Raw genomic sequence first — 26,542 nt, 5'->3', positions numbered from 1 at the left:
AGCAGATACCGACACTGGGAGTGGAGGGGACACCTGAGTGGGCGAGGAGGCTGTGCAGACTCCTTGGACCTGCACACAGGGCCCGTCGGCCCCAGGGTCCCCCCTAAGGACTAAGACACGACAGCTCCAAGCTCAGGCCGTGTTCATCCTGGTGCTGGCTCTGCTCTGCCCTGGCCTGGCGGCCGCACTCACTCCTCCTGAGGGTACAAGCTTCTATATCCTAAGGCGGGTGCTGTGGCCCCACCGCCTCCCCCGACAGGCCCCTTGGGAGCGTGGCAGGCTCAGGCCTAAAGCCTTTCAGCCACTTCTTGGCGGGTCATGCCCCAGTCCCCGAGACAAGAACCCAGTCATTGATGCGTGGCTACATCTGCCCAGTTTCAGGTGAGCAGGAGCCGGATGCCGACGGCGGTGGGTGGCGCCCGAGTGGGAGGAGCCGGCAGGAGCTATGGGTGCCGGTCCAAGTGCAAGGCCAGCCCGGCTGGAGGTGCTGAGGGTCCCCTAGCCTGAGCGGGGCCAGAGCAGGCCCAGGCCGCCGCCAGACCCCGACCCCTCATCCTGTCACCAGGGCGATGCTTGTGTGGGTGAAGGGACTGTAACGGCCGGAGGCCCTAGGGGAGGAGACCACCGTGAGCCAGGGGCCGAGTCTCAGCTGCCGGGCCCCTCCCGTCCCCCTGGGGGCAAGGACGGGAGGCCATCCACTCTCCTCTCTGGGGGGATGGAAGAGACTGGGGTCCAGAGGGAAACTGTTGGCTCCAGAGATGCCCCCCCACCCCCCGCTGCCTGACACATGACTCTCCCCACCACCGACAGTCCACCCCTTTGCCTGAGGGCCTCACGTGTCTCCGGGCCCCTTAAGAAAAGGACGAAGTCACTGTCACCTTTGCACCTGCCCTGGCCCCACTCTGAGAAGTGACTCTGCAGCCGAGGAGCAGGGGGTGAAGTGAAGTTCCCCACAGGACGCGCCAGGTCACAGTTCAGAGGAAGCGGCGTGTGGGTCCGTAGCCGGCAGAGATGCTCTGGGCGGAAAGACCGCCGGGCTGAAACGGCCGTGCTGCCCAGAAAGACGTCCCTCCACCCGCCTTCACACATGCGATCCGCGGGGTCCATCCCCCGTCCTGCGTTTTCGAGCCCCTCAAGGTCGGAGGGAAGCCCTTCCCGGGGTGGGGGGGTGCCCGCCGACGGAGCAGGGGCGGCAGGCGCGTGTCCGTTCCGGAGTCCCAGAAAAAACCCAACGGCTGACTGCAAACCTAACTGGCACTTGGCCACACTGTGGGGAACTATCGGTTAGGGGCCAGCGTCTCGCTGCTCCTCACCCGTGTTACTGCGAGTGTCCCTCCTCATCTGCCGGGACCGGTGCCCGGACCCCCAGGCGACGCCCGGCGCTGGGGACAGCACCGAAGCCTGTCTGGGCTGCGGTTCCTCCTGCACACACAGGCACTCGATAGAGCTGAGTGTGCAAGTCGGGCACAGTAAGAAACTAATAACAACCACGGATAATGAAATAGAGCAACGGTGACAATATAAATATAAGGTGATATGTGCATGGCTTGGGGGCCCTCCCTAGGTGAAATGCGGGTCCCTTAAACACGAGCACTGTGGCACCTGACTGTTGGTCTGATAAGCGAGACAGGTGCCCAGTGACAGGTGGGCAGGCACCACTACAGCCTGGACATGCGGGACAAAGGGGCAGGTCACTCCCAGGCGGGACACGGCAGGGTGGCTAGAGGTTTCGTGACACGGCTCAGAACTGCATGCAACTTAAAACTGGGGAGCTGTTACTTTTGGGATTTTCATGGAACATTCCAGAGCTGCCGTTGACCATTCACAGGAAACTCAGAAAGCGAGACCAGGGGCAAGGGAGGACCCCCCTGCCACCAGACGGCTCCTTGCGCCCACGCCCGCCACGGGCTCCGCTGGGCCACGGGGATCCTGAATACGGAGTCCAGGGCTTCAGGGGACCCCACAGGCCCGGCGGTCACGGTGGCTGACTGAGGCCCGAGGCCCTGACCGTGGACGCGCAGTAAGAACGACGTTTGCATGAAGCAGGCTGGAAGATGGAAAACCCCTAAGCGTGGGTCCCCCTCCCGTCTCCGGGAGGTCAGCTGGGAAGAGGATGGAAGCGCGTGCGGGCAGCTGTGTGTGCTGCATGGGACGGAGGCAGCTGTCCGGTGGCTTAGGCCTCCCGGACGCCACCTGCCTCCGTCCCCCACGTCTCTGCGTGGACCCCTCGCAGGCGAACCTTGCCGGAAAAGGCCGGAGGGCACACCTGTCAGGCTTGGAGGGCAGAGCGGTCCCCGCCACAGCTGCCCAGCCCAGCCGCGGGGACAGCCGGCGTGGACGGTGCGTGCACAGGGCCATGGGACCCGATGTGCAAACACAGGCAGTGGCGGGCGGGGTGAGCTCCCGGGCTCTTGTTCTGCTGAGCCCAGGTTTCGGGCAGGGGCGGGGCTCACACATAAACAGAGGTTTCCGTCTGTGTGTCGGACGCGTCGTCAAAGCCGGGCCCCGGAGCGCGAGCCTGTGGTCCAGGAGGTCACAGCCCGCGCTCCCCATCGGCAAGGGCTGGCTTCCCTCTGAGGGTCGCACGGCCACTGCCAGTCACAGACATCTGGCGCTGCCGCAGCCGCAGCCTCTGCCTCGTCAAACGGGGCCGTCACCGCCGACGGCGGGCAGCTTCCGCCAGCGGGCCAGCGGGCCCACTGCTCGGGGTGACAGGTCCCCGTGGCAGACAGCCCTATTCAGCAGGACTCTTGGTGTTGGAGACCCAACCTCGGGGGGGGGGGGGGGTTGCCCACTGGCCCACCCAGTGACCCTCAGAGACACTTTAGCCGTGTGCTTCTCAGTCCCCCCCCCCATACAGGTTAAACAAACAAACAAACCCCGCATCTTTGGAAAGACAAGCCTGTTCAGATCCCGAGACCACTGTCCACAGGGACCTTACCCTCTGGCCCACGCACACGGGGCCTCCCCGCCCAGCCACTCTTGGGGGCCAGCCTGCCCGCTCTCTCCATCCTCACCTGCTTCGCCCAACGCTCGCACCTCAGGGAACGCCCCCCACCCCCGGGGCAGGTCTCTGCTGTCACTACAGAATGCAGGCTGGGACACCTGTCCCCAGGCCCTCTGACCCTGGGCGGGGCAACCCTCGAGCAGGCCAGTGCTGCCCACCAGGGGGGGCTCCGCCTGGGTTGACAACGGCCCCGGCGCCTCGAGAGCGCGTCAAGGCTGTACCCCCAGGAGAGGAGGAACACGCCGACTTTGTCCTCCCCATGGCCAAGGTCAGCCCACCCTCACACCGTTTGCCATGCAGGCCTGGTCCCGAGGTGCGTGCGTGCCGTGCGGGGCTCCCCGCTTCTCCCCCCGACAGGTGTTATTGTTCTCGCTAATTTAGGGGCTCTCCCTGCTGCTGGTAATTGCCGCTGTATACTAATGTGCTGGCATCAGCTGCCACCCAGATAATAAAAAATTAGACCCGGAATAATGGATGGGGACAGATGGATCACCCAGCTCTGCATCAATCAATGGGGCTTTTATGGCTGTATTTGCGGAGGTTTGCAATGAGACCGGGCCCCGAAGGTGGGCGGGCAGTGGGCGATCCGTCTCTGGGTCCAGACCAGGAGGGATTACACAGGGGCCGCTGTCCCCGGCAAAAGCAAACCCACCCAGCGCCTTCTGTCCTCCTGGCACTGGGGGTGGGGGGTGGCACTTCCGACTGGCATGCCTGGGGAAGGCGGGGACAGTGGCCCCGGAACTTGCCGAGGCAAAGGGGTGACATTTCTGCGTGTCTTGAGGCTCATGTTCCAAAGCACCAGTGTCGCATTAGGGGAACAAAGGCCCAGTGGCTGATGGGTCAAGAGTGTCCTCACGGGTTTGACAGTTTGGAGGTGACACAGGGCCTCCAAAGTGCCACTTGCACCGCGAAGAAACCTCTCCTCTTCCGCAGAGACTGCAGCCCGTCGGCTCCACGGCACGCCCTTGGCCGACGGTCTCCGGGACCCCGGCGAGGCTGGCAGCGGCCCCTGCAGGACGGACCAGAGGCGGCCCCCACCCGCCCCACTACTCGGCAGAGCCACCTGGCGGGCCACCCGGGAGGGCGAGGCCCTGCCCAGGTGGGACTGGGTCTCTCCCTGCATCTCAGCCCTGCTGTGAGGTCAGGGCCAGCAAGGCCCGGGGCCTTGGTGGCCTTGGGCTCTGTCCCTGTGTTGCCGCGAGAGCAGGAAGGAGGCCCTGAGGGGTGGGGGGCCGGGCGGGGGGGCCACAGTGGGAGAGGCGGGCCGGAGGGAGGACGGCGGCCCTGGGCGTCACTGTGGGGTCCCTGAAACACTCGCACCCATGCCTGCGAGACGGCCTCTCAAAGCGCGGGGCTTGGACCTCTTCAGAGAGAACAAGCAGGAACACAGAGAAGAATGTTCGAGTTCAATCTGGGAAACCAGCAGCCAGGAGCTCTGTGAGAGCCGGGAGAACACAGAGACATTGTTCTCCCGCCCCCGGCACGACAGCTCTCCGGAGGCTGGGCGGGTCTGTGGGCCGCCGCGGCGGCAGCCCGGGCCGCCGCCCTCGCAGGAGCACGCCCCCCCACCCGAAACATGGACACCCCGCTTCCCGTCTGCCTGATCCCGGCCAGCTGCCCGCACGACAGCCCGCGGTGCAGTCCGCCGGCCTCTCCAGGAAAGGGCCAGACAGTTCAAGTTCAGGCCGGGTGCCCCACGGTCTCCGTGGCAACCCCTGAGGGCCCGCTCTTCCGCCTGCAGACGCCGATGCCCACATTTCAAGTAAGATCCACGTGTTAGGAAATTGTATCCTTTTGATTGCTTTCCACCCCTTCAAAGTGTCGAGAAGCCACTGTTAGCTCCCGGAATGTAGCAGCAGACAGGGTGTGGCCGCGGGCCGGGCCGCAGTTCTCCACGCTGTGACCAGGAGCCTTGAACTCCCCCACCCCCAGAGCTTTCCCTGCAGGGCCCAGCCCCAGCGACAGGCTGCCCGGCACAGCAGGGGGTATTCGGGGCTGGGGGTGGGGGTTATCCAGCGCCGACCTTCGCCTGACGGAGATTTCGATGCCATGGAGGGAGCAGGCTGCGGGAGGAAGAACCTCAGCGGCGAGCCGGGAGTCGACAGGAGCACTGCCGCCTCATACACAAAGCCCGCACGTGAGGCGTGTTTATATACAGGTAACACACATGCGTGTTTTTGGAAGGAGCCGAACTATTTCTGCTGATCCCTGTGTGACGAGCCTCGGGCAGTCCCTCCTCCCTCCTCCCTTCTGGGTCCTGGTTTCCCCATCTGCGTGTCGGGGAACGGGGCCCACGCCGGCGGCCCTCAAACCGTTCCCCTGGGGGGGCCACCATCGTAGCTCCCAGGGGCTAGAGAAGAGTTCAGGAGGAGGCCCCGGGCCCCCCCCCCACCGTGTGGTCCCCCTTCCACCTGTCGCCCACACGAGAGACACAGCAGGTCACTTTGGAGCCCTCCGCACCCATGAGCGCACGAGGCCCTTGCAGCTGCGACGCACGGGATTCTGGGAAGGGTCTCCCTGTCCCCGGGGAGCCTGCCCGGGAGAGGGGCTGGTGCAGGCACATGCACGTGCCTGCGGTCCCCGCACGGAGCTCCACGTCTGGGGGTCGTGTTTCCTGCCTTCCCCTCGGCAGAGGCCCACGGGTGGGGGTGTCACCTCAGGGTGCACACGAGAAGACCAAGGACCCAGGCACAAGGCAGCAGGGCAGCAGGAGGCAGAGAGCCACCGTGGGCAGAGCCAACCGCACGCCCAGGCGAGGCCCTGCAGGGGGCGTATCCTGAGAGGTTTCCTCCGTCCCAGGGGATCCGGGGGGCTCCCAGCATCCTCGGGAGCCCCCCAAGGGCACCGGCTGATCCAGCAGGAGGCGCTAAGTCGTGGGGCTGAAATGACGAGAGGCCGGAAGGCCGATCTGTGGGCGGGGCAGGGACACCCAGCAGGAGACAGGAGTCTGGAAGCGCCCTTGCTGGTTGGCTGCGCCCTTGCTGGTTGGCCACGTCCTCCTGAGAGGCAGGATAAAGCCCCAACCCCCAGGACCTCGGAGTGTGGCCTTTTACTTGGAAACGGGGCCAAGGCAGACGTCATTAGTTACAGGGTCACCCTGCCCTAGGGCGGCCTCCACCCCAACGTGACGGGGACGGCGGCTGTGAAGGAGGTCCGGGGTCCCACAGGCGGCGGAGCCCACGGTCACACCGAGCAGCTGACTCAGAAACCCGCATGCTCCCCTCCAAGCCACAAGGCCCGGACAGACACGGAAGCAGCCTGCTCGCCCAGCCACGGGGCGGCCTGGGGTGTGGACGTTCTCCCGGAGAACCTGTTTCCCGGGACCCCTCTGAGATCCCCAGATGACCGGCCTCCGCTGGACTGCAGGCCAAACGCAGAGGGGACGCCTCCCGCCTTCCGGAGCCGGCCTTTCATCTGGCACCCTCTGCCCACAGCCAGGGCTCGGCGCTCCAAGCCGTGCGTAATCCATCCCGGAGTCACCTTCCTCCAAGAGGAAGCCGGAGGGGGCGGGACCCCCAGGAAGGACCTCTCGGACCCCTTCTCAGGGCTGAGCTGCACCTTATCATTTCCTGCTGTGAGAGCTGTCTGGGCACGCAGACATGCGTGCATTGGTGTGCACACGTGTGCAGGGTTTTATGTGTGCCTGTGTGTGGTGTGCATGTGTAGGGGCATGCAGACATGCATGCATTGGTGTGCACACGTGTGCAGGGATTTGTGTGTGCATGGGGGTACAGGTGGCTGTGTGTGCTGCAGGCCGGGTATGTGGGGGTGCGTGCATGTATGTACACACACGTGCACACCTTTTGTGTGTGCACGGGGTTCCATGTGCCTTGTGCTCTGCAGGCACGTGGCTGGGTGAGCAGCATGCGTGGGCAAGCTAGCCCACACGGGAGCCCACGCACCCCTGCGTCTGCACGCAGACCGGCCCTCTCCCTGGCCCCGCTGGGCCAGGCCCTCCTCTTTCTCCACGGGGCCTCCCCGCAGCCTCAGCACCAGGCTCTCCGAAGGAGCTCAACAATCGCTCCGCTGATTGATTCATTGACCTTGGACAAATCACTTAGAATTCTCTGCCTGCTCATCTGCCAGAGGGAGAAGCACGTGAGAGCCCTTTGCGAATCGAGAAATCATGAAGCGTACAGATGTGAGGATTCAGTCTCGGGCCAGGACAGGAGGCGCGTCTCGGCCGGCCTCGGGGCCAAGGCTCCTTCTGGCTCCGAACCCAGGAGCCGGCGCCGCAGCCCGGACGCTCCGCCGGCTCCGCCGCCCCCGCCGCCCCGACAAAGTGACTCAGGGCCTCCACGGGCCAATTTGGTCTGCACGCTCAGACGTCCCTGGAGGTCACGGTGACATTGGCCACGGTCCGTGTACCTCTGCAGGTCCTCCCTCCCTGGTCTGCTCTTCCTTTGTAACTACCCCCAGGCCGTCCGTACAAACCCCAGGCTCCCCCGGCTGGAAACGCCCCACCGCGTCCCACCCCCCCACCACTCTGGGCTGCTGTCCTGGTGGTCCCGGGGCCTCTGGCTGTGTGTGATCCCTCGGGGACTGCCTTCCCCCGCGATGACGTCATGGAGGCTGAATCAGCAGCAGGCCCCGGTGAAGTCGGGAGGCCGACGATCCCCAAGCCAATCCCGAGTCGCCCAGTCAGGGATTGTTCTTGGCAAGACCTCCCGCAGCCGGGGTTGAGCCGCCCTGACCTTCACTTTGCAAATCCGCCCCAGCAGCGCAGAGCTCTTAGAGGGCTCAGGTCACCGTGTAAGAGACAAACCCGTGGGCGGGGGATGTGGGGGAGAGAGACAAAGGAGAAAACCACTCAGGCCAATCTGGCTGTGAGCTCCCGGTAGTAGAGCTGCAGCGACTGTCTGATGGCTGACTGTGGATGAATGAATGAGTCCGTGAGGGAGCCAATGAGAGGAGAATGAATGAATGAATGCATGGAGGGGATGAATGGAAGAACGAGGGAATGAGTCAGCAAGTGAGCGAATGAATGAGTGACTGGGGGAATGAATAACAGAGTGAATGAATGAATGAGTGATTGATTGAGTGAGTGAATGAGCAAGTGAGTGAGTAAGTGAATGGATGGATGGATGGATGGACGAGTCCACAGACACCTGGACCAATGGGCGTGGGAGGAGCAGGCACAGGTGCGTCTACAGCTGCCACCGAGTGCGCTTCTCCGCCCTGGCTGAGCCCTTTCCCCTTTGGTTACCGACACCCCGTCCGGCAGCCCCTCAACCGCCCGCCTTCCCCAGCCCGCCACGCAGGTGTCCGGGCCTTTGCTCTCACAGCTTCTGCTGTGTCCTGTTCCCTCGGGGGCTCTGGTGCCGCTCTGCTCACTGGTGGGTGAGGGGGAGCCAAAAGGATCTCCTGGGGTCCCCCGGCCCCCGATGAGGACACACGTCCACTTGGGCAGCAGCCTCTCGCCCCTCCCCAGAGACGGGCATGGCGGGGAGGGACACCACAGCCGACTCGGGGCAAACGCCTGGACGCGGGCCAAGCTTCGGGGTCCACTGCGGGAGACGACCGGGGGTGTGGGGTCCCCAGTCCTCGCCCCACTTTCAGCCCCTTTTTATAGCCCGCTGCCATTTCCGGCCTGTCCTCCGACCCTGACGGTGGCGACGGCGTGACCTCCACCACTTTCCCGCGGGTACTAGCTGCCACGCTACCGGCAGCGACCGCGTCCCCTCTTCCCTTCTCCTTCTCCACTCGGGGACCCTCCTCCCGTCAGTGGGCCGTACCGGCCACGGCCAACCGGCGTGCGCCGGGGTGCTCAAGCCAGGCGACACCCGGCCACTCGGCCGGGGGCACCGACCCCTTTCCCTTTCCAGTGTCACCTGAATAAACAACAACGGCCAACACGGCAGTAGCCATGCGGTGTGAAGGAATCAAAACGACCCCTATTTTTGGTCAGCTTGGAAAAACACATCTATTTTGGCATGCCACAGAGTTTAGTGATCCGTTTCTGTGCCGCGAGATGGCAGAGGTGGAAATCTCGGGGTTACACCCCCGTTTCTCACACGTTGCATCGGAGGTCGTCCCGGGGTTGGCCAGGGGGACCCCCTTCCCGCTGGCTTCCCTGTTTCTCTGGCGGGTCCCGGGGGCTCTCTGACCACTTCCTCACTGTCTAGGACGACAAGGGGCTCCAGGCCGGCTCCCCCTCCCAGGCTCAGCCCCGGCATCGGGAGCCCTGTCCCTTTCGTGGAGGATGTTGGAAACCATGGCCCCAGCGCCAGGCACACCCCCCGCACCCCCACTCCTGGGCGCTGCTGTGCCCGGGCCTCTCGGCCAGAGGGCCAGGGAGCGGTTTCACACCCACTCATGGTGTGCTCCTCTGCCCGGGCCGCCCCGCGTCTCCCCGAAACTCACATCCACCGAAGCCTCAGAGGGCAGCCTTACTGGGAACAGGGTCTCTGAGGGTGGGGGTCGTACCGGGTGGGCCCCAAACCCAGTGAACGGCTGTGACCTCACAGGAGGAGGGGAGGCCGCACAGACACCCACGGGGGGAAGCGGAGGCGAAGGCCGGGGCTGGAGCGATGCGGCCACGAGCCGAGCGCTGCTGGCAGCCGCCAGGGGGTCTGGGGGGGGGGGGGGCGGGAAAGACTCTCCCCGCCGCCCGCAGTCTCCAGGGGAGCTGGCCTCTGCCCACGCCTTCCCGTGGGACCTCTGGCCTCCAGGGCTGAGAGAGAACACGTTTGTGTTTCGTGCAGGGGGAGGGGGTGCGTTTTGTTTTTTGTTTTTGAAAGAGAGAGAAGCTACCGATCCGTTATTTCACTTTTTTATGCATCGCTGGTTGCTTCCTGTGTGCTTCGGGACTGGAGGCCCAACCTGCCACCTCGGCAGCTGGGGATGACGCTGTGACCAACGGAGCTACCCAGCCAGGGCCTTCCCCCCGCCCCCCGCCCCCAGTTTGTGATACATTCTTACAGACCCCCGCCCTGGGGAACCGAAGCCAACCCAAGCCCCTGGGTCTTTCTGGCTCCCCGCCCCCGGCTGCACCGCCTCCTCCTCCCTGAGAAGCCGGCTCCCCCGTGTGTCTGCTCATCTGCTCGCTCAGTCCCCACCCCCCCCCCCCCCCCCCGTACAAGGCTGACCTCTCGACCCCGCTGGCCACCGCCCTGCCGCAGCGCCCTCCTGGAATGGCCACCGTGCACCCCGCCCCCCGCCGGGACGACCCCGGCTCTGCAGGTGGGAAGTCCGCCAGCTCCTCTGTGTTCAGAGCCTCCAGGAAGTGTCCCCCCCCCCCCCCCGCCTCGGACGCTTCCTGAGGGCAGAGGCCGGAGCCCCCAGCTAGATACCCGGGTCTCGTCCTGGCTGAAGCTCGTCAGATCCAGGCTTTTTTGCGTTGTGAGAGACTTGGGTGGAACGCACACACAGGGCACAGGAGGTGACCGTCGGCCGCGGGCAGGTCAGCTGCCTCACGTCACGCGTGTTGCTGTGCCTCCCTCTCCGGAGGTTCATCCCACAGAACCGGGGTTGTCCCCATTGCACAGTGACCTCACTGCCCGGACCTGCCACCCCTCCCCCGAGTCCCCTCGGCCTCTGTGAGTCTGACGACCCTGGTCCCGAATCGGTGGGACCGGCAGCATCTGTCCTTGGGGGGCCGGCTGATTTCACCGAGCAGAGAATCCTCGAGGCTCACCTCATTGAGGCAGGTGACCGGACCGCCTTCCTCTTCAGGGCTGAGCAATGCTCCAGTGCACGGACGAACGGACAGACAGACCACGTTTTGTTCATGCGTGCACCCACCGGCGGGTACCCAGTGGCTTCCACCTCTGGCGGGACAGTGCCGGTGTGAGCGTGGGGATGCACTGTCTCTCTGAGTCCCTGCGTCCTCGCTTTTGGGGACTGTCCCTGTCATATCCTGTCGCCTTCCAGCAGGAGAGGATTCCTGAGTCACGTGTGGCCGCCCGGCGGGGGAGGGAGCGGTCCTGGACACTCTCTTAGGAGACGGCGGGGGAGGGCCCGGGAGGCCGTGCGCCCTGGGGCCCCTCCCTGCCGGCAAGGCACTCAGGTGCCACGGACACGAGAAGAGACTGACACGCCCTGGACCTAACACACGGCTCAGGGTCAGAGGTCAGCACACCCCGGCCCTGCCGTGCCCCGAGCAATGGGCCCCTACGGACAAAGGAGGAAAGGGGCAGCCAGAAGCGGCCGCCTCCTCCCCACCTTCAGACGGCGCCTGTGCCACAGAACAGGCTGGAGGGTCACCGCGGCGCAGGGAGAGAGCACGGAGCAGGCCAGCAGCAGCGCGGGCGGGCGGCACACCAGCCAGGATGACTAAGGAGGGAGGGCGGACGTGCAGACCGGTCCCCCCCCCCCCCCCCCCCCCGGGAGCGGGTTGAGGAGTACGTTCAAAATCAAATCGACTTTTTGACTGTTTCCCCCGAACGCTCGGAAGGCAACACCGAGAGAGCCCAGGGGAACTCTCTCACCAGGAAACACTGGGGCCGGGGTGGGGGGGGGGGACTCTGTCACGGATGATGTGCGTCCCAGCACCCGGGGCCTGGGCATCGGGGTCGACAGAGGGGCACTGGGTGTGCGGGACGGGCCACTCCCCGCAGCCGGCGGAACTGGAGGGCCGTGCCCAAGCCAAGAGCCCCCTTGCTCGCTCCCCAGGCCGCACCCCAGAGATGATGCACAGCCCCGTCTCCTGGGGGGGGGGGGGCAGAAAGGACAGTGGGTCCCCACCATGTCCCACCTCTCCACCTGGAGGTGCCCAAAGGCCCCGGCAACCTCATGACTCCCATCCTACCAGTTGCCCTCCTCCTCCTTGGCCGTGAGAGGGCCCCACTGTGGTCACCCCGCCATCTCCAGGGCCTGCACGGTGCAGGGGCCCAGGGCGCCAGGAGCCTCGGGCCTCGGGGGCCAGGCCGCGCTGGGTCCACGATCCCCAATTCTCTCCTGCCACAGCGTGCGGCTACCCACAGACCTCCTGGTGCCTTTCGGTCTCCATTGCCCAAACTGTACAACAACTTCTACCCCGAAACGTTGCTGAGAGGGTTGAAGGACAGATGGCCCGGGGTGGGGCTTCACTGTAACGCCCCTAAAGCTGGTTCAAATCCCAGCTCCACCGCCTATGTGCTGCGCAACTTTGGGCAAGTCCCTTAACCTCTCTGTGCTTCTGCTTCTGCCTCCGCTGCCTAAGGGTCAGAGGAGCGTCGCCCCCGGACCTGCCGGGGGTCCCCCAGGGTTTAGTCAAGCCAGGCAGTCCGAGCCGGGCTCACGGCGAGCGCGAGACGCGTGCAGTGGTCACTACAGAGGCTGGCGGGGGGGTCGGACGCCCCCCTTCACGTCCGGGGCTCAGCTGGTGTGTTGCGTTCTCCCCCACGAGGCAGCACCCGAGTTGGGGCCCCTCGTCCTCCCTCTGTTCCCGGTGCTCGGGGTTCGGGGATTTGCGGGTCGGCGCCTGGGCCTGGACTGCCGTGACCGAAGGGGCCTTTGCCGCTCGCCCACGTTCCTTCCCCGGATGGGCCGGGCTAGCACTTGGGACGCGGTGGCTTCTGGAGGCGGCCGACTGGGCCCCCCCAGTGCAGCCTGCGCGGGAGCCGCTCCGCGCGCTCGCCCCTCCCCCCATGGCTCCCTTGATCCACATTCCGTGAGGAGGGCACCTCGCCCCAGAACGACGGCGCAGAAATCAGAGCAGGAATCTTGCCTGTTCTATTTCTGGCTCTGACACAGCCGACGCGTGTGGGCAGATCCGGCTCCAGAAGCTTCTCTGGTCTCCGGGAGACAGCACGAGTCACGGTGGCCTTCGCCTGCCCCTGAGCCGGATGGGGGCTCCACCCGGCCCCCCTCGGTGGGTCGGGACACACCGGACCCCCCCCCCCCCCCCCTGAGCCGTGCACATTGGGGTTCCCCGTGCCGGGGGGTGGGATGTGTCCTCCATGCCCCGTTCCTCCAGAACAACGCCCTGGGCGTGCCGGGACCGGACAGGCCGCTGCCCCTGCCTCTGGTTCCCAGGGGCCACCGCCTCCGGAGGACAGGTCCAGACTGCCCCACTGAGTGACCATTCGGGCCCCAGCCCCTCGCATGCGTACACACACACACGCACACACACACACACGGGCCCTGAATGAAGGAATGAACGAAGGAATGAATGCACAAGCGGATGAATGAGCAGAGGACACCCGCCTGGGTGTAGCTCCCCACTCTGCACAACCCAACCTGCTTCACAGACCAGGGTCTGGAGACGGCGACCCTCGGGGCCGCTGGGCCCTGGGCAGGGACAGGCCTGCACGTCCCCCCGAGTCTCAGGACAGACGGGCGTCGTGGAGGGAGTGCGGCATTTCCGCAAAAATAAGTCCAGGGAAGCCCGGAGCCAAGCCCGGGGCCGCAGCCGGCCAGCCGGGGTCAGCGCTGCGGCGACAAGAGGGAGGGGATGGACGGGAGGCGGCGGCCCGCAGCCCCAGGGCCAGGGGATCTCCGGAAGCTTCCAGGGTGAAAATAAGTATTTCGGCAGTTTTTAATTGTTCTCTGCGCTGGCATGCTCCAAGAGACCCCGCTGGGCCTGAACCCTATTTTGGCGCATCTGTGGGGGTCTGGGCCGGCCCAGGGGCCGCAGGTAGGTGTCCAGGTGGAGATGCTGATATGAAAGAGGACCTCCCGGGGACGGCGGAGGGAGGAGGAGCCGTGTGCTCACTCACCAGGAGTGGTCGCACATTGTCGTGTGTGAAGGGACCCCTGGACGGAGGGTCACCCCACAGCACGGTGCGCACGCTGGGGTCTCGGGGAGGGGCGGCGCACCAGCCCACCCTGTGCCCCTGCTCAGCTGCTCTGCTCCAGCAGCACCCGGCAGCCTGGGACCCCAGGCCGGGGCGACGCTCTCGCTCACCCATGAGGCCGTGTCTGCAGGAGCGCGCGATTCTGAGGGCCCCCTTAGGAGCCCACCCTGGCCACTTGCCCGGGTTGGCCCATGTGACGCCCCAGCAATGAAAGGACCCAGAGAGAGAAGGCACTGGGGTCCTGAGGGCCTGCAGGGCCCCCTCAGTGAGCCCAGAGCCCGAGGGCCCTCCTGCCACCAGCTTCCTTCCCAGGCTGCCTGGGGAGCGGAGGGGACAGGGTTGGGGCTCAGTACTGCAGGGTCTGGCTGCAGGCTCGGCCATGCACCCTCGGAGGCCTGCGGGTGTGCATGACCTTGGCCCCCAGGGGAAAGGCACACTTTCCTCTGTCCCCACGGGAGCCACTCTGCCCAGAGGGCACCCCTGCGGCCATGCAGAGCACTCTGAGGGGTCCCAGACACCCGGGACAGTGACAGGTGTCCCTTCCACCCCCCCTCCCTTGTCACTGTCACAGTGCAGATGAGGAGAGGGCACCCTGGCCTGCCAGGAGGGGTCTTCAGGGATGGGCAGCACGGCCAAGAACGGGCTGGTGCCCGTCTTGCGGCCCCTCCAGATGGATGGTGGGGGAGAGCCCCGGCCTCCTGGGACAGAATGTGGGGGGGTGAGGGCGGGCTCCCAGGGGCCTGGTACAGCTTCAGCTCATCTCTAGAAACCGCCAGGCAGAGAGGGGACCCTGTGAGTGCCCAGGCCTCTGCCGCAAGGGCGGGCTGGGTGCCGCTGGATCTGGCCCCTCTGGGCGTCACGCACTCGCGTCACGGCGAGCTGCTCTGCACAGCCTTTGACGTCACTCGCTAGGCCTTCGGGCACCTGCGTCCTCCTTCCTCCCAGGCTCCCCTGCAACTCTGACGGGAGACGGTGGCGGGGGCGGGGCACCCTGCCCGGCGGCCGACCGTGCCCCAAGGCCCCGAGGCCTGCCTGTCCCGTCCCAACGTCCCGACGTCTCTCTCCCACTCAGCTTTATAGGATCACCGACAAATAAAAATGTACATATTTAAAGTGCACAGCAGCACGCTCTGATATCCTGGATTTTTCTCAGCTCTCGGGGGCATTTGGAGATGAGAGAGGAGGCCGCTGTCCGCAGAGATGGCAACGTTCTGAAGGCAAGAGTGAGCGTCACTCTGAAAGGACCACAATGACGTGTTCTCTGGCAAAAGCCTTTTTGTTCTCCGGTTCATTTGGGGAGTTGAATCGGGGAGGAGACACTCAAGGGAAAAGAGATTGCTCCCTGCTTGGAGGCCAAAAGGGGGAGTGCAGGTGAGGTTCAATCCAGCAGGTCGTGATGAGAACTCTCGAGCACGGAGCATGGGAGGGAGCTGCGGGGGTGTCCAGTGTCGCTCAGAGTGTCTGGTCTTTCTGGTGTGCCTTTGAGGGGCCCAGTCCGTGCTGCACCTGCCAGGTGCTCCAGAAACGCTCGTCCCTACAGCGGAAGGGGCTGTCGTCATCCAACAGGTGTGGGCTCAGCGCCAGGGGACAGAAGCGGCTGGGTGGTCCTCCTTGGGGAGACGTGTCCTCCCCTCAGACTCTGGCTTGAAAGCCACCCCAGGTCCCACGGTGCCGTCGGCAGACCCCGCAAGGTTCCCGCTGTCTGGGTTAGTGGGAGAGGCCGCAACCTTCCAAAATCGATCCACGAGTCCGACAAGTCCAGCAGGAGATGCAGCGGCTGGTGGTCGTGCCTGCCTTCCACCTCTGAAACTCAGGGTGAGGCCAAGAGGAAGGTCCAGGTTCTCCCACCACCCGCTCCTTTCCAGGCTCCAGGCTGTGGGCGGTGCGGGGAGCGGGGAGGGGGGGTGTGGCGCACTCATCCGGAAGGGAGACTCATGCCCGCCCCTGAAGCCGGGGGTAACAATAACATCAAATGAAACACAGACCCCCCCTCACTCCCAGCAGCTGGTTGCTCCTCTTCCCGCCTGCCTCCTCCTCCAACAGGACGTGGAAACTCCATGTGTGGTCGAGGGAAAGTTCCAGAAACATCTGTTCTTGTGGGTAAAGAGCTCCTTCCCTTCCTGAGGCCTTGCTGGTGGGGGGCCACACAGGCCCTCTGTGGATACCCCCCCCCCCCAAAGAAAAGAGAGGAGAGGGGTATTTGGTCGGTGAGGGGGTCCTGTTATGGGTGGAACTCTGTCGTCCCCAAAGGATGCCCAGGTCCTACCCTCTGTCCCGTACCTGTGCATGTGATGTCTTAGACCTCTGCCTTTACAGAGGTGACCGAGTTAGAACGGGGTCACCGGGGAGGATGGTGATCCGGTGTGTCAGCTGTCCTTATAAAAAGGGGGACTTGCACGCATGGGACCGACACATGCCCCCGGTGGGCCAAGGGGACACTCTGGGCCACACTCTCCCTCGAGGCCTCCCTGCCAGTGCCTGGACCGTGGGCGTCCAGCCTCCGCTGCCGAGGCCCCAGACGCTGGCCGCATGAGCCGTGTGGTCTACGTGACTTGGGCATCCGGAGCGGAGAGAGAGCCCCCAGGCCTCCGTCCCACGTGGAACTTTTACTTGGCCCCCGCTGACCTGGCGTGGAGGTTCGTCGGCACCGAGTGGACTCCAGCCATCAGGCGAGTGGACAGGGCAGCGGGGGCACTGAGACGGTGGACCTCAGAAGCCAGGAGCCAGAACCACGGCCCCCGGGAGGCACCTGAGCCAGGAGCAAGCAGGCAAGGGCCTTCCTGACCCGTAGCTGGACCCCCGCGCGGCGGGACCGATGCAGTGACGCATGGCACCCCTGAGCTGACCTGCCCCCACCCCCGCGGGGTGAGGCAGAACTTGCCGGTGCCTTGGCCGGCAGCCGGGCTGCTTATAACACTCACTGTAGCTGCCATTTACGGGCAGGAAGTTGAGCTGGCCGAGTTTATTAATTAATGACCCATCTCCTGGCGTTGGTGCTGAATTCATTTCACTGATTTTTTTCTCCTGGACGCGGAAGAACAGTCCAGCTTGGTTGGCACTAGCCAGGGCCGGAAGGGAGGGGGCAGGGACAGCGCCCTCCGGGTCCGCAGGCCCCACGAGTGACAAGAGCCAGTGGGGAGGCCAACCGGGGAGGGGACTACGGCGGGGCTGGGGCTGCTGGACAGCCCCGAGGTCTCATGTGTCTTGGGCCCCGGGCCCCGTGCAGCTGGGCCCCCTAGGGGGCTGGTGACAGCAAGGAGGCATGGGTCTTGGGCCTGAGGTGAAGACGAAAACTCAGCCGGGAGACGGGGCCCAACATCTACGGCCCAACACGGACGTTTCCAGGGCTCGATGCTGCGGCCCAGACCTGCACATGTGGCTGGGGCCACGGCGCCCGGCAGCACACTGGGCCCCCCCCCACCCATGTGCTCACTCGGCCTGTCAGTCAGCCCCCAGGACGCCTCCCCACACTGCAGTCACTGGTTCTCCCCAGCCAAGCCCCCCACCTGCCAAGCCCCGCCCCCCACTCAGCCACGCCCACAGCACCCCACACTCTCCAACCAGGCGAGTCTCCATCGCACGCCCGTCAAGCTTGTGCGTCACGCCGGTCTGTGCACGCTGTGGGTGACCTGCCTCCGCTGTAGCACGGAAGCTTCCTGAAGGTCGGCGGGCTCTTCACGATGCTCCTGAGTGATCCCCACGGCTGTCTCGGGACGAGCCTTGGGGGGCGGAGGAAGGGGGCGAGCAGGGAAGCTGCAGAGGTAAACCTCCCTGCCCGGCCTGCGCCTGGTCCGATCCTGGCCTTGCACCCACGGTGGGGCGGCCCGGGTCCCAGCGCCTGTTCTCCGCTGGGAAGCAGCCCGCGTGGCCCAGCTGGGAGCTCCAGCTCTCCTGACCGCGCCCCGCGCCCTGGCCAGTCTCGGCCGCCAGTGGAGACACCAAGGGCAGCGGGGCTACGGGCATGCAGCTCCTTGGCCGTTGGAAACGGGTGCCGGGCTGGCCTCGGCGGTGTGTCAGCCGCCACGGACCACAGCCTGACCGCTGAGCCTGGCTCGGCCGCAGGGTCTGCGCTCCCAGGGCTCGTCCTAGTTCCCTGGGGGAGGACGCTGAAGAGACAAAACACGTCCCGGGCCGGAGCCGCCCCGTCGCCCCGACACGGCCACCAGGTGGGGTGGGCTGCTCTGCCGTCGGAGCCCGCCAGCACTGCCCTGCACGCCGCGGGCGCGGCTCTCCAGCCGGGTTCACGGGCAAGCCTCAGAACGACCTTCCAAGGCAGAAGGCGTTACCCAGGCCTGCAGGCGCGGGAGCTGGAGCCCCAAGGCCACGGGGCAGAGCCGCGGCCCCCGCAGGGGTCGGCGCAGCGGGAGCTCAGGGCCCGGGCCAGGTCTGGGTCGAGGCCGGGATTCTGCTCAAAGACGTCGGCTCCAGGGTCACGTGTGTCTGTGTCACCTGAGGGGGGAGATTCTGAGCTCTCCCGCCGAGAGAAGCTTCTGGAAAGGGAGACTCACCCCTCCGTTACTGCTGACCGTCAGCTCCCAGTAACAGACTCGAAGGCGGAGACTCACTGAACCACACGGAAAGCAAAGCCCGGAGGCCTGTCTGGCCATATGGCGGCTGAGTCACGCGTCTGCCCGCCGCGGTCCGGGCTGGGCCTCCGGGACCGCGGAGCGCCGCCGGGGGGCGCTGGAGCTTCACGCCACGCGGAGCCCACCCGCTGCAGAGGTGAGGCTGCTGCTGCTGCTGCTGCTGCTGCTGCCGCCAGGTGTGTTCGCCTGGCACCTCTCCCGTTAGGCTCTCGGGCGGCGTGGGGGAGGGAGGTTTGCCCCGCTCAGGGAAAGGGCCACTTCTCACCCCAAATCACAGCCCTGGAGTCCAGTCTGCAGCCGCCTGCCCCCCACCCTGGCCCCCTGGGCCTCACGGCTTCCCTGCCCCAGCCCCTGTCCCAGCGGGTGCAGACCGAGTCCAGGCAGGTGGTCCGCCAGCTCCCTCTGGCCTCCGAGGGTCCGGGCTTGCCAGCGCTCCGGCCTCCGCGTGCCCTCCCGTCCCGCCCACCGTCCCTCGGGCCGCTGCCCACCTCCCCATCCTCAGGACTGGGGCGCGTCCACTCTTCACGGAAACCTGGCCGCCCCTGCTGCCTGGCCCAGCCCCCCTCCTTGGATCCCCTGTTTCCAGAATAACAATGACGATGCCCTTGCCTGGGCCTCCGTGACGTTTCCCGCCAGGCCTTAACTGCCAGTCGTCCCTCGGGTGAGCCCGCGTCCTCACCTGTCTCCCCTCCCCAAACAGATTCCTCGCGCAGTGGGCGGCGTCGGATGCCAACTAAGTGGAGGTGGCGGTTCGCTGCACAGTGGATCCAGCGGCCAGGGACTCCCCACCGGGCCTCCCGGCGGAGTCGTGTACAAACTCTAACGCGGAGGGTCTAACATCTAACCCCGAGCTTGGGGTCCTCCCCTGGGAGAGGGTGAAAACCTTAAGGTCAGGGTGTCGTACAGCCAGTGGGAAGTTCGGGGGGTCAGGGCAGACATGCTCTGCCAGGGGCATCTCCCGCTGCCCCTCCCGCCGCCCTGGGGGGGACCCACTTCCAGCTTCCAGGTGGCGGGAGTGTCGAGGACCCAGGCCTCTGCCTGCAGCTCTGCAGGGCCAGGCGGGGGGCAGGGACAGCCGGGAAGGGACTGGGGGGCGAGGCAGCCCCAGGTAGAAAGTGCCTTAGGACGAGCACCAGGGATCTGTCGGAATTAAAGAGCCTCCGGGCCCCTCGCTGCTCTTAGGAGGAGAACGGGGCCCTGGGGGGGACCGCGGCGCTCAGGAAGCACTAAATGCAATAAGCCGGAGCAGGCAGCCTGTGACAGGGAAGGGAAAGGAGGCCAGCACAGAGCCATCCGCTGCAGAAGCCAGGCTGCTGTAATGAGTCGGAGCTCATTTCCCCGTGTGTTCGCTGGGAAGGCGGCTGTGCTCAGCAGAAGCAGAGGGGCGCCCCGGGAGGCCGGGGGCGGGGTGGGGGGGCCTGCGGGCTGTGGGCGGACCCCGCCGCCCCGCCTGCCTGCGAGACCACAGGTCCCCACTGCAGCCGCCGCCGCCGGCAGGAGGTGCCCCGTGGAGTCTGTTCAGAAAGTCCCGGTTAGACCCTCCGGGGCAGCCGGGCCACCGACAGAGTCCAGGATGTTTTGCGGAGAGCTCTGCTGGCTGATTTGCGCGTGGATACTTTTATCCTAATTAAGCCACTTGAAACTTCTGAAGTTCATGAGTCATTTGCTTCCAATATCTTTAAATCAAGGACGGATCCACTTCCCTGGGAGCAAACACCCAGCAAGTTAATTAAAAGGGGCTCAGCTTTTCGAGCGCCGCCTTGGCTTGGAACCCGGCAGGAGGTTGCCCGCTCTCCCTCCCGGCCCAACCCCGGCGCTTGGAAAACCGTTCCGTCACCGTGAGGCCTGCTCCCGAGGCGGCTCCACCGTCCAGGTCAGGTGGCTGTCAGGGCGAGAGGAGGTGACACCAGCCCATCGCTCATGCTCGCAGAGGGACGCGGCTGAAGGACACGGAAGGCCTCCCGGTGACAAGGACAAAGCAACTTGGAAAGCATCCTTGGCAAATACGTGGCCATTCTCAACGGAGCAGACCCTGAATGATGATGGAGACCTGTGGGGCGTCATGGCCCTGCCGGGTGTGGCCAGGGACAGCAGAGCCAAGTGCCAGAAGTGGCCACGCAGGCAGGACACTCCCGGGGCCCAGGTGCCGGCCGGCAGGTCCGAACGTCAGGGCCGGGGGAGCGCTCCCCAACACCCGCCGCGGGGCAACACCCACGGCCGGGAGCTCCCGCGGCGGCAGGCAGAGGCAGGGACGGAAGTCAGCTGGCTCGAGCTCCCCACGGCTCCCTTGATGAGTTTCTTTCGAGATTAAAGCCCAGGAAATGGCTCTCTGTTCTCCCCCCGGGAGACTGTGTGATCCTAGACTCAGAACATGACCGGCAGGGGTGCTGTCACCCTGGGGAGCCCTCCGCCCTCGACCTCGGGTGAACTCCCAGCCCGTGTGACGCCCGCCCTCCGCCAGCACCGGGTGAGGCCGGAGCTCAGGCCTCCGAGAGCCTGAGCTGCGGGAGCTTCCACCCCCAGCTTGTGGGTCCTCGCCGGTGCCGTCTCCGCCTCTGCGGGGAGCCCCCGGGGCCCGGGTGAGGGCGTGGGACCGCGTCAGAGGACCTCATCGGAGAACGCCACCACGGAGCCGCCGGCGGAGCAGCAAGCTGGCGGCCGCAAACCGTCCCAAAGATAATGATGGTCGCTGTCATCACCACCACCATCATCACCGCCGTCATCACCGTCCCCACGATCACAATGACCAACGCCACCCCATCATATCCATCGTCATCATCACCATCTCCATCACCACCAGCATCTCCATCCCCGCCTTCCCCATCATCACCATCCTCATCACCATCCCCACGATCACAATGACCAACGCCACCACCATCATATCCGTCGTCATCATCACCATCTCCATCACCACCAGCATCTCCAGCCCCGCCTTCCCCATCATCACCATCCTCGTCACCATCCCCGTGATCATAATGACCAGCACCACCACCATCAGGCCCATCACCTTCGTCACCGCTGTCATCTTCGTCACCGCCATCACCGCTGTCACGTGAACAGCAGCAAACGTGCCCTGAGCAGCCATGCGGGTCAAACTCTGAGCACCAGGCACGGACGTCTCGTTCAATCTTTGCAACCCTGTGACACAGACGGGTGACTCTGCCGTTCCCTCCGAGGCGCAGGGAGGACTGGCAGGCCGCCCCAGCGCACGCGGCTCCTGCCAGACGACGCCAGGGGTGCGAAGGCAGTGGCGGCCCTTTGACCTGCTGCACCAGGGGAGATTCCCCCCACCTCCCTTACGGGGCCATTGGCAAGGGGGGCCCTGACAACCCCAGTCGGTGTTCCACGTAATGCTGGCTCTGGAGGGGTCTCGGAGCGCCCCAAACCACCAGCCCCTGCCCTCTCTACGCCCACCCGCGCCCGTGCCACGGACAGACAATAAACCACAGCCGGTCCTCCGTGGCATTCCTCTACAGAGGCAAAACCAACACTCACAACCCCCAGAGCCTGACTCCAGGCGCTGGTCTTTGCACAGCTGAGCTGACTTCGCAACCTCGGCCCTTAAATCCCCGTCTCGGCTTGGAGCCCAGCGGCGGGGGGAGAGGGGCACCCTCGCTCCCTCCCAGCGCTTCCGGAACCCCGAACCCAGGCTTTGGGGAGCGCCTGGCAGTGAGCGCGCACAGACGGGCGTGCCGAGAGGACGAGACTCCCGCGTCCCTGGCAGCCCGGTTGCCCTTGACGACGGCCACGCCGCTCTCCGAGTCACCCTCGCTGGGTATAGAAACGCCAGGCGTGCACGTGGTTCTCGGGTGCCAGGCGCAGCGCTCTGTACCCGGTTCGCTCGCTGGGCCCTCCCAGCCCGCACTTAGGAGAGGCATGGCTTCCACGTCGCTGAAGAGGAGCGTGGAGCAGACGGAGGTGAACCTTCCTGGGGTCGCGCAGCCCCACGCGGTGCAGCCCAGGGTTACACGTATGACCAACCCCACACGCACAGCCCTGCGAGCCCTGAGACGCCCCCCACGCCCGCCACCTGGAGTTCTGCCTGAGATGTGCACGTAGTGGTCAGGGTCCACGGAGAGTGAGGGGCCCGGAGCTACGGGGCCCAAAGGCCAAGGTGATCCCCAGGGTGCCCGCGAGGTCACTCGGTGCCCTGGGTGCTTGTGTCCCTTACACGTGAGACCAGCTGGCCTGGCCTTCGGCGGCCACCCGTGGGCGCAGTCGTCCCAGCATCCCCTGCCCTCCCTCGCCTCGGCCTGGAGGCGGGCCGCCCCTGCTGGGCCCCCAGCACCCCTCCCCAGAGAGATTAGCACCTCTCTGCGTCAGAACACACACACATTCACCCCCTTTAAACCTGTCGCGCTAAACTATCAACCTCGCACCAGAGTACATGGTGAAGAACCGTCGCTCTTTCCCAAGATAAGCATCTGTCGCGTTGGACTAGAGACACCCGGCGTGCTGAGGATGAATTCGCGACGCTTGCCCTGCGGTCGCCGGCGTTCCGCTCCATGGTCACGCGTGTAACTTGGAGTCAACAGGCTCTCGGTGTCTCCTCCGCAGCCCCACGGTAAGTGACGTGTGCAGAGGCGGCAACGGGGACGGCGACGGGAGGCAGCCCTCCCGTGATCACTGCCATGGCTCAGGAGTGGACTGGGGCAGTGACCCACGCCTTGGGACCTGCCCTCCGGCCCGGCGGCCCTGACTTCCAGACCGGAGCTGGGCTGCGCTCCGCCCCACAGACTCGCCCCGCCCCCATGGCGCACCGGAGCTCCTGGTCGCAGAGCCGGGGTCCCTCCCACGAATGCGCTGCTCTCTGGGGAAGAGGCCCCCAGGAGGAGAGCCGCACCCCTCCCGCCCTGGCGAAAGGAGAAAGTTGGCCACAGGACCGAGCCGCCCCCTCCCGGAACCCGAGCACCTCCCCGCCACGCCTGCCTGCCGGCCCAGACGATGTCGAGACCCGGCCCGCGGTCCAGGCAGAGGAAACGGCGCTGCGGGCGGACCCCGAGGAGCCATCCTCTCCTTCCCCTGGGGTGTGACCCGGCCCGCCCCGGGCCTGCGGAGCCCAAACCTCTGGACGGGCAGAAGCAAACCTGGGTGGTGGGTGGCAGAGGCTGGCTGGTGCCCCCAGCCGTGGGGGCTGCCCTGGGAATGGCATCACTCCCCACACCCCTGTGCCCCTCCCCAGTCACCAAGTGGGGTGCTTCTCTGGGGTGTGCCCGCCCGGATCCCACCTGTGAGCTGGACCCTCGGCCCCTCAGAGACCGAGGAAGCTGGGGACCGACCAGTGGGCACCCAGACGCCCCCTGCTCTGGGCCCCCCTCAGCCCCTCATGCCGTGGGTGCAGTCTGGGGGCTCTGGGGGCGGAGGTGGGCCCTGGCCGGGGGAGGGTCTAAGAGCCCCTCCCCCCGAAGCGGTGGGAGGACGGGGTGCCGGGAGAGACGGAAAACCACCGAACGACTCGGCGGGCTGCGGTCCAGAGCCACGGAGGGGGTGTCCACGCGCACCTAAGGGACCGAGGCCGAAGGGCCGGAGCCGTCCGCCCTGACCTCCCCCCTGCAGACCCGCTGGGAAACGCCACCCCGGGCCCGCGTCTCCCCGCGGGGCCCCCGCGAGGGGCACAGGCATCTCCTCCCTGCCCGCGGCCTCGGCCTCCCCGCCCCCTGAAGTGATCCCTGCCTCCGGCCCCCCGGGCAGCGGCCACCCGCAGAGCCACACGGCGAGGGCACCCGAAGGCTCCACACGCTCCTGGCCACGTGGGCTGTGCCCACACCTGCCCCCGCGCTGGCCCAGGGCACGGAGCCCCACGTCCGGCCGGGCTGGGCAGCCCCCACTCTGCATGGCGGGCACGGCCCCCGCCCCCCCCCCCCCCCCCCCCCCCCTGCAGGCCTTGCCTGTCTGCCAGCCGCAGTGGCCTGGCTCCGCCTCCTGGGGCGCGGCCCACGCCTGCCAGGGCGAGCACGTGCACCAGCTCCCGGACACGCAGCGCCCGTCCCTCCCGCAGGCCCCACACCCGACTCCGGCCCTTCCCCTGGTTTGGGCCCTGCTGCCGAGAAGCACCGCCCGGGCAGGGCTCAGCCCCCGCCCCCAGCCAGGCCCCCAGCGAACCCCCCCCTCCCCCGACCCGAGCAGAAAGGCGGGCACGCACCTGAGGTCTCTCCCGGGATCCGCGGGGGCTTCGGGTCTGTGCCGCGGTCTCTGCTGGGGCTGGTGGAAGGCTGCGTTGTGCTGACCCCGCCCGGGGCCCTGTTCCCGGGGGCCGGGGGCGCGGTGGCCCCCTTAGTCTGCAGCGTCACGGAGGCGGCCGTGGTGGCCGTGGTGGTGGTGGCGGCCACCGTCGTCTTCCGCGTGTGGAAGCTGGAGACGGTGGTGGGGCCGTGGGGGGAGGTGTTGGACTCCAGGGCCTCCTCCTCGCCCGTGGGCCCCCAGGCGATGAACTCGGTCTCCGTGGTGGGTCGGCCGCCCCGGAAGTCGAAGCTGTTGAAGCCGGCCGCCTGCAGCTGCCTCTTCCCCCGCCTGAGCAGGGCCTGCCGGTCCGTGGGGGCCCCACCGCCGCCCACTGCGGGGGACGAGGGGGAGGGGGAGGCGCCCAGGGAAGGGCTGGGTTTGGCGGCCGCGGGGGGCTTGGCGAGCCCGCCCCTGGGCACCAGGGCGGCCACCTGGTCCCGGGGTCTGTGTGCCCGTTTGGCCCGGGGGCTCTGCATCTGTCCGTGGCTGCGCTCCACGCGGGCCGGGCGCGGGCTCCACACGGGCGCGGGGATCCGGGCGGGCTGTCCGCTCCTGAGACTCCACAAGCGGGGCGGCCGGGGCGAGGGCCGAGGCAGCAGCCGGAGCTCAGGGCTGGGGCCCACGGCCTCACAGGCGGGCAGGTCGACAGCGAGCTGACACATGGCTATGAGAATCCAAGCCTGACTTCCCAGGGAGCGGCCCGGCCAGCGCACGGACAGGGAGCTGCGCGGAGAGACAGACACAGGTCAGTGTGGCACCTGTGGGGGCGCCGCCCCCTCCCCCTCCCCCTCCCTCCCCGGCTCCCACACAGAGGACCTGCTCTTCCGGACGAACCCCCCCATCCCCACTTCAAAAGGGGACCCGAAACCCTCGTTAGCGGACTTCCGAGGCCCATCCGGGGATCTACTCGTCCGCTTCTGAGAGAACCGTCTGACCACACGTGCTCCTGTGAGCTGGCTCCTGCGTGCAGTCACGTGTCTCGTCTCTCCAGGGAGCCCCAACACGTGGGGCGCGCCGCTAACCCCGCCCACCGCACGGGTGCAGGCCGAGTCCCAGGCCCCCCTCTGTTGAGCCCACCAGCCGACCTCCCAGACCCCGCCTTGCTGAACACGTCCAGAATAAAACAGGCAGCAAGGACACAGGAGGGCAGGGCAGGGCCATCGGGACGGACAAGTTCCCCGGGGTCACAACGGTCACCCACCCAGGGCGGGCGACCCTCGGCCCGCAGCCGCCTCTGCTGAGTTCTGGAGGGAAGGTGTCCATGCTCAGTGCGGGTGGACCTGCTGGACTTTGCGTGGGGCCCGAAAGCCGGCACGTCCTGACCCCGCCCCCACCCCGTGCTGCGTGCCTTGCAAACCCCTCCTCCACCTTGTTGTATCAGCCGAACATACACGTTTCAAAGCAGCTGTGACCTCAAACGTCTTCCTGGGGAACCTTCCCAGTCTGGGCCTCCTCGGGGTCTCGCCCTGCTGCGGATCCCCGGAAAGTGCACGGGCGCGCCGGCTCCACCCAGGTGCGCCGCCTGTGGGCGCTCGCGCTTCCCTGCCCACCTGCCCGCCAGTGGCTGGAGACCCTCCCATCCGCCCCCCACCTCCCCGGGGGCTGGGGAAGGGCAGGCGGCAGGCCACCTTGCTCAGGGACACGAGCTTCCTGGTGTGCTCACGGACCGCCACGTGCCACCCAGAGCTCGGGACGGCCACGCAGAAGGGGGTGGGGACCCGGCCGCACAGCCTCCCCCGCCAGCTCAGGTGCCGGAGAACCGGCTCCAGGCGCCATTCAGTCCGCGCTCGTCGCCAAGGGCACCCCGGGGGCTGACCGGAACCCGGCACTCCGGCGGCCGTGGCGGGTAGGGGCGGGCGAGGGATCTGGGTGTGCCGGGCCGGCCCCCAGAGCCGCTCAGAGCCGCCCGAGCGAGGGCTCACGGCTTTACAGGGAAACCCCCAGGGCTGAGCGGAGTCCCTGAGTGAGAGCGTGTGCTCGGAGTGTGTCGGGACTGCGTGTCTGTGCGC

General features: G+C 66.6%; 1 protein-coding gene across 1 annotated transcript in view; it reads right to left on the bottom strand.

Moving 5' to 3' along the window:
• AJAP1 (adherens junctions associated protein 1) overlaps positions 1–26,542 on the bottom strand; it is a 79,929-nt gene that overhangs the window by 13,665 nt on the left and 39,722 nt on the right. Inside the window, exon 2 of the mRNA XM_036025222.1 lies at positions 24,454–25,256. Within this exon, the coding sequence (XP_035881115.1) occupies positions 24,454–25,256 (803 nt within the window). The remainder of the gene's footprint in view (positions 1–24,453; positions 25,257–26,542) is intronic.

Source organism: Phyllostomus discolor, chromosome 5 (genome assembly GCF_004126475.2).
Source record: "Phyllostomus discolor isolate MPI-MPIP mPhyDis1 chromosome 5, mPhyDis1.pri.v3, whole genome shotgun sequence".
Lineage (NCBI taxonomy): Eukaryota > Metazoa > Chordata > Mammalia > Chiroptera > Phyllostomidae > Phyllostomus > Phyllostomus discolor.
This window is presented reverse-complemented; position numbering and strand designations above follow the sequence as displayed.